At 36.8% G+C, this 7,284-nt stretch overlaps 1 protein-coding gene across 1 annotated transcript in view; it reads right to left on the reverse strand.

Annotated features, from left to right (window-relative positions):
- Positions 1 to 2,735: 2,735 nt before the first annotated feature.
- Positions 2,736 to 7,284, reverse strand: part of SLC26A3 (solute carrier family 26 member 3) — a 38,396-nt gene continuing 33,847 nt past the window's right edge. The window contains exons 19-21 of the mRNA XM_025379748.1: positions 5,058 to 5,200; positions 4,872 to 4,937; positions 2,736 to 3,143 (exon numbers count right to left, since the gene is read on the reverse strand). Of these exons, the coding sequence (XP_025235533.1) occupies positions 3,120 to 3,143; positions 4,872 to 4,937; positions 5,058 to 5,200 (233 nt within the window). The 3' untranslated portion in view covers positions 2,736 to 3,119. The remainder of the gene's footprint in view (positions 3,144 to 4,871; positions 4,938 to 5,057; positions 5,201 to 7,284) is intronic.

Genomic DNA, 7,284 nt, shown 5'->3' on the forward strand with positions numbered 1-7,284 from the left:
TAAAACTTTTTTTTTTTTTGGTAAAAGGATTATTCTGGCTGTGTGATAAGACCAAGGAGGCTAAGATGGAAGCAGAGGGACCAGTCAGAAGGGTGTTTTAATAATTTACACAAGAGATGATGGTGGTAACATTACAGGTATCAAGAATTGGGAAGTGGGTGACTTGTGGAAGGATATACGTAAAGATATATGAATTATTGATTTATAAAGTTAAACACCACTTATGTATGTTAGATGTGGGTGTATGATAATGAACAAAATAGATGGTCTCTGCCCTTTAGGAGCTTACATTCTAATTTACCTAGGAATTATTCTTGATAGTCCTTACATTTTCTTCAAAAATTTTCCTTATATTCAAAGTATTGTGGCCAGGAAATAAATCTTAATGTTTAAAATACATTACATACATGCAAAACCATGAGAGAGAAATGAATTTAATTCTGAACATTAGTATTTCCTACCTGCTTTTCTGGTTATAATTGTACAATGCTAAATTAGTGACTTTGGAACAAATCTGTGGAATGCACCTATAATTATTCCTGAGTTTAGTCCTTATCTTGTAATCAGTTTTTAGTTAGGTCTTAATTTCTTTTGGGAGGTGATGTTTTCTAATAATTAAAAGCCTGAGTTGTATAGAGTTAGACTGTCCAGACAGATTTCTGGCTTTACCACCTGTGACTATCTAATTTAGACTAGTTACTTGCTTTTGAGTCTTCATTTACTTTGTTTTTTTAAAAAGTAGGGGAAATCATAATACCGACATTATTGGGGCTATTTTGAGAGTTAAATGACTATATTTTAAAAGGAGAGTCAATAGGATTTCCTGGTGGATTTTTTGGCTTGATCAGCTTAAGAAAAATGGAGTTGTCATTAACTGAGGTAGAAAAGATGCTGGTAGAGAGACTAGGGGAAGATGAACAGGTCAGCCGTGACATATTGAAATCCAGATGAAGATGCTAGAAACGTGAATTAAATATCCCTCTTTTATATTCTTGTTCATGCAGTGTAGGGTCAACCATTTAAAATATTTCATTTACATTTCTAAGTGGTAAGTTCTGTGTTTAGATAAAAATATGTATCAAATGCTTAAATAACTTACACAATAATTTTAAAGATAAACTGCTCAACATGTATTACTTTCACCCTTTCTGAATTTCTGTAATGTATTTGTCTCTTCACAAGTTGTTCTGTCTCCCAGTTGCATCCTTTCCCTTCCAATCTTGCTCTGGTTTACATAAGTTTATTTTTATGTTCCAACATGGTCTCTTGACCTCTTCCTAAATTAGGGATCAGATTTTGGTACTAGTCAATTTCCAATATGTGCTCTGAGGCAGGCAAGTAGAAGCTCAGCCCCATGTATTCCCATTACTAGAAGTATACCCAACCTTAGTGGCCTACAAGAAAAAAACATTTAACGATAAGGATAAGTAAACCTCTAAGGTGTTAAGGTTGAATGTACTGTGATGTGGGCACAAGAATTGGAGTGCTTGTGCTTGTTTCTTGAGTTTTTGTTGTTGTCGTTTGGTTTGGTTTGGTTGGCAAGAAGAATGCAGAGGGCACCTTTGCTTGGGAAGATGGAGACCTCAACGACAATCCTATATATAAGGCATTTGCCTCAACTTCAAACCAAATGATTGAGGTAAATAGGCTCCTGTTTTCAATTTCGACTTCCTGTCCTCTTCAGAGGAGAAGTTCTTAACCCAAGATTTGTGGGGCATTTTATACATAAATTGTGTGTGTGTGTGTGCGTGTTTTTTTTTCCCCCCGCAAAGTCCATAGGGTGTATGAGACTATAAGGTGTCGACTCAAAAAGTTAAACACTTAATAAAGAGTGCTGTGGCTGGGCACAATGGCTCACATCTGTAATCCCAACACTTTGGGAGTCCGAAGCAGGAGGATTGCTTGAGGCCAGGAGTTTGAGACAGCCTGGGCATCATAGATCCTGTCTCTACAAAAAATGGGAAAATAAGAGAGTGCTGATATTCTACTTTTAAGATTGGCTATGTAAATAACCTGTATCTTACCTTTGTGTATGTAGTTTTAAGTCCAATAGATAAGCCCTCTCAACGACACTAACAGAGTGGAAAGGTACTTTGACAACAATGTTCAGAGGTAAGATCTAAAACAATTGGGACAGCTTTTCCCATTGACAGAGTGATTTGATGTTTAATAAAGGGCGTTGAATATTTTTCTCTTGGTGCTGATATTTCTAACTATTACATAAATACAAATTTTCACCAAGAGCCATACCAGTGGAAAAGGAGAAGCAGGTGTGCTGAATCTCCTCCTCCAGATAAATTGAACTCTAGAGCTGTTATTCTGCCCTGTGAGTTACAAATAATAACCAGCAGTGAAAAAGAAGAGTCATACTACTTCTCTGCCATCTGTTTTCCTTGTTCCCACTGAGACCAGGAAGAATTGGCTACCCATCTTTTCTTTTCACCTTCCTTTTAGTTTTTTTAGAAAGCTAAAAAAGCTTTCTCATTTTTTAGCTTGTATAGTTTTCATACTAAATCTATGTAGTTACAGATATTACATTAGAGGATTGTGTTTAAAATCTGGATAGGAGGTTGGATGCTTTAAAAAACTGGTAATCATAAAATCTGAGCAAAGAAGCCTGATTACAGGGGTTCTGTTAGAAGATTCTCATGTAGCAGGTTTCCAGCCAGACCACTATATTACGGGACCCACAGCAAGCATGTTTCAGAAAGCTAACAAATTTAACAAGACACATCCACTGTACAACTGATTTTTTAAATGGAAATATATTAGTATGACCTGTATAAATTATGACATTCAAAACAGTGGTGTCAATACACTGCTAAACATATGCATGAAGGTAGTGACTAGGATGGAAATCTGTCAGTGCTACAAAAATACATACAAAATAATTTTTGTCCTTTGATAAATCTACAAGATATAAAATTAAGAATATTTACATAATTTCATACTAGATATGTGAAGAATATGCCATACTAGAACAATCTTGTTCCAAAGTTTGAAACATATTCTGTCAAAAATACTCTTTTTACAATATATGAACTTATCAATAACTTTCTGGGTATAAAGTTGTTTTTTATGTCATGGTCAGATGAAGATCCCTCTGAATTATATGTTGATTAGAATTTTGTTTCACCTGGTACCTGGAAGAAGACAGAAAGTTACTGTTTTAAAACACTTGTCAAGTTCTGTTACAATGATCACATCTTAGGAGCTAGAATTTACCAAAGTTATCAGTTTTTTTGTCTTGAATTTTAATGATCAAGTATCTTCCATCACTACTTGTTTAACATAGATTCATGTGATACCACATTGTAATTCAAAGGCCTAATTTAACTTAAAGTAATGGTACAGTGTGTTGTAGCAATATCTTTCTTCACATTTGTTCCAAAGAACTCTGTGTTGGCCTGGTACATTCAGCTTTTACCCCAGTCACCACTGGTGGCCTATCCACAGCTGATGATTTACCTTCCTAGAGGCTGGACAAAGAGCTGGTGTTAAATGTTTCTTTTTTTAATACGGGGAAGCCAAGGTCCACCAATGTGCTAGCTACATTTGTTAGACAATGGGTTCTAGTGTTTGGGTCAGACATGAAGTTTAAATGCTGTTCCTACCCTTTATCCTCCAATACTTGGTGACAGTTGTGAATGCAGTTACTGAGGAGAGGATTTCTGGTGCGAGGCTCTTCTTATAAGGTACTCAGGCAAGGTGCCAGTTTTATTGGGGTTCTCTGGAATCTAGTCCTGGGAGACAGAATCATGGTGCTTATCTACGTTCACCTCTTACCTCAGGTCTATCCAATTTTCTGGAATGGCCTTTTCATCTGACCTTTGCTACTTGATACCACTCTTAATAATGTTCCAGATTTATCTTATGCTATACATTTCTTTTTCATTTCGACTAGAAATTCCTTTTTTGAGACCTTTCAGCTAAGAGAAATACCACCGGCTGCCTGCCATGCTTCAAGACAATCATTAAATTCTTTCTCTGGTCCCTCAATCCGTTAGTTTTTCACCAGAGGATAGAGATGGTGTACTATAGTGAACAGAAGACAGGTCTTGTCATCAGAAAGATCTTAGTGCAATCCTGTTGGGGTCACTGGGTGTGTGACCTCAAGCAAATTAAGCTCTCTGAGCCTGTTTCCTATTTTTTTTTTTTTTCATTTGGAAAATGAAGATATCTCCTTTGTATATTGTTATAAGGATTGAGATACTGAATGTAATACACCTGCCATCTACCTGGCCTACAGCAGAAACCCATTTTAATTTGTGATTCTACTTTTCCCAAACTAGAAACATTGCTTTAAAGGACTGGATGTTCTAGAAATGAACATCTGCAATGAAATGGGACTCCCCAGTTAAATGCTGAATTGGCAACTCACTCTAGTAAGGAAGGATAGAAACTTGTTTCATTGCTTGACTGGACACTGTGCTAGGGACTTCTCAAGCATCTGACTATTGGGAGGTGTGTATTAGCTTATTTTCATCGCTTATTCACCTGTAAATGGAAATAGCAATACCTTCCCTGCTACGTGGATTATTACAGGGCCAGAATAAGAGCACTGTTGTAAGTGGTTCGAAAAATAAAGGAAGATATGCTCAATATTGCATTAACGGAGATCTGTTATCACTATTTTTTCATCCTTTTTTTGTACGGGTCTGAGTTTCTTTTCCCAAAAACTCCCTGTGAGATTGGTTAGCATTGCTTCAGTTCTCTAGGGATGAGGCACAGAGGCTCAAGCAAGTGCTGGACTTTCTGCCACATGCAGGAAGTGGCTTCACTACTTTGAAGGTGTTTTTTTTTTGTTTTTTTTTGTTTTTGTTTTTTTTCTGTGATGTCTAGGTGAAGATAAACCTGTTGAAGAATTTTACCTGATATTCCCGATTACGTAATCCTCCATTTGTATTTATGGTAAAATCAATTTTTCCATCTTTTTCCTGAGAAAAAGAGAATGGAAATGGGGATTAGGGGCTGTTTTTTTTTTAATGTTGAAAAATAATGAGAAATTTAAGGAGTGGCTGCTTATGCAATTGTGAAAGTCATCAAAGAGCTGGTACCTGACTGGGTTTAAACTTTGAAGTACTGTAATCTTTCTTCATCGAAATATGCAAAACAGCATCATGGATTGTTAAGAAAAGTATTGAGGTTTTCACTTCACCATCAAAAAATTCATACCGGTTAAGCTTCTCAATGAAGTCATCTGAAGAGAGAAAAACAGTAACTTTTAGAAAAAAAACAATTGTTTGACCACCAGTTTTTCCTTGAGGATAGTAATTTCACCTTCCATTTGCAAATGTGCGTTTCATTGACATTTGGTTGTTTGTAGGTTGCAGTGGTATAATACTGGTATATCTTTAGTACAATGTCTTTTGGAACTAACAAATACTTTTGTAATAAAAAAAAATTAATGCCCTAATGTAAAACGGAGGAAGGCAAAGGAGCAAATGAAAAACAGTAGTTCCTAGAAGAAAACTCATTTAGGCAGGAGCCTAGTGAATTGATCTCCCTGCTTAATGATTGGAGTATCAAGTGTGGCTTCTTATTAAAGTTTAGGATTCTGCCAAAATGGAACATATGTTTATGGACCAGTGATATGCTGTGGTTCTTTATTGTAGCCCATTTTCGCAAAGCTGCTGGGTTTTATGAGAAAACATCTTCCTTACCACTTACCTCTAATCATCTTTGAGAAATCCCATTTTTGTAGGCACTAAACAGCATTCATTTACATGGATTACTCAACCAACTATTACCTTATGTCTGCCATGTGCAAAACTCTGGCTGAGTAATAAGAAAGATCAAAAGATAAATTAGACCTGAATCTTGCCCTCAAGGAAGATAGAACATTTATTTATATATTCCTGTAGTACTGACAGAAAACGTGTTGTATAATAATGAGGGCAAGGAGCAATCTAGTTTTTTTCCTTGTTTTCTTAGTTTTAGAATAATTCCCAACACATAGTATGTCTTCATATTTTTTGTTGAATATATAAGAGAGATATAGATCAAGTACTATGAAAATTCTGAGAAAGTTACCTCTTGGTGGGTATCTGGGAAAACTTGAGCAGGTACCATCTAAAAGTGCCTAGGATTTGGAAAAAAGTGGAGGAAGAGAAGGTACACAATCATGGAGATGGATTCTTCTGTTCACAGACAAGCTTTCAGTGATTGATAGAGGGAGAGGGAGCATGGAGGGCATTGTGGCCACCAGGATCTGGGATGGAGAGGGTGGCATGCAATGACAAGGAAGGTGATAATCTTTGATAAAGACTGAAAAGAATGCCAGGCAGTAGAGACAGCAGGAACAGATACTTTCCAAGATATCTGGGATGATGGAAAAGGGTAAAATTGTTAGTAAATTAAAGGTTCCTGGGATCAAGGGGATATTTTTAATTATAAGGAAGCCTTGACAATGGTTGAACTACTTTTCAGTCCCACCAACAGTGTATAAGCACAGTGTGGCGATTCCTCAGAGGGCTAAAGACAAAAATACCATTTGACCCAGCAATTCCATTGCTGGGTATATACCCAAAGGAATATAAATCATTCTGTTATAAAGATGCATGCATGCGTATGTTGATTGCTGCACTATTCACAAGAGCAAAGACATGGACTCAACATAAATGCCCATCAATGATAGACTGGATAAAGAAAATGTGGTACATATACACCACGGAATACTATATAGTCATAAAAAAAAACAAGATAATATCCTTTGCAGGTACATGGAATTGGAGGCCATTATCCTTTAGCAAACTAATGCAAACAGAAAACCAAATACTGCATATTCTCACTTATAAGTGGGAGCTAAATGATGAGGACACATGGACACATGGAGGGGAACAATAAACACTAGGGCCTATCAGAGGGTGAAGGGTGGGAGGAGGGAAAGGATCAGGAAAAATAACTTATGGGTACTAGGCTTAATATCTGGATGATGAAATAATCTGTACAACAAACCCCCATGACATGAGTTTATCTATGTAACAAACCTGCATGTGTACCCCTGAACTTAAAAGTTTTTTTTAAAAAGTCTTGAAACTGGAATACGTCTGTATATTTTAGGGACAGGATCCAGTAGAAAGGAAGAGATTAAGGATGCCAATTTTATACCTTTCGAAGGACCTGTGTACCACTTGTCTCTTCTCCCTAAAAAGCTCCCCCTAAGTACTGTCAAGGTTGACTGCCTCACTTCATTCTAGTCTCTACTAAAAATGTCATTTGCTGGACATCCCTGATCAGCAGTCCTTCCCTCCCTCCCTCCCTCCCTCCCTCCCTCCCTCCCTC

This window comes from Theropithecus gelada, chromosome 3 (genome assembly GCF_003255815.1).
Source record: "Theropithecus gelada isolate Dixy chromosome 3, Tgel_1.0, whole genome shotgun sequence".
In the NCBI taxonomy this organism is placed as follows: domain Eukaryota; kingdom Metazoa; phylum Chordata; class Mammalia; order Primates; family Cercopithecidae; genus Theropithecus; species Theropithecus gelada.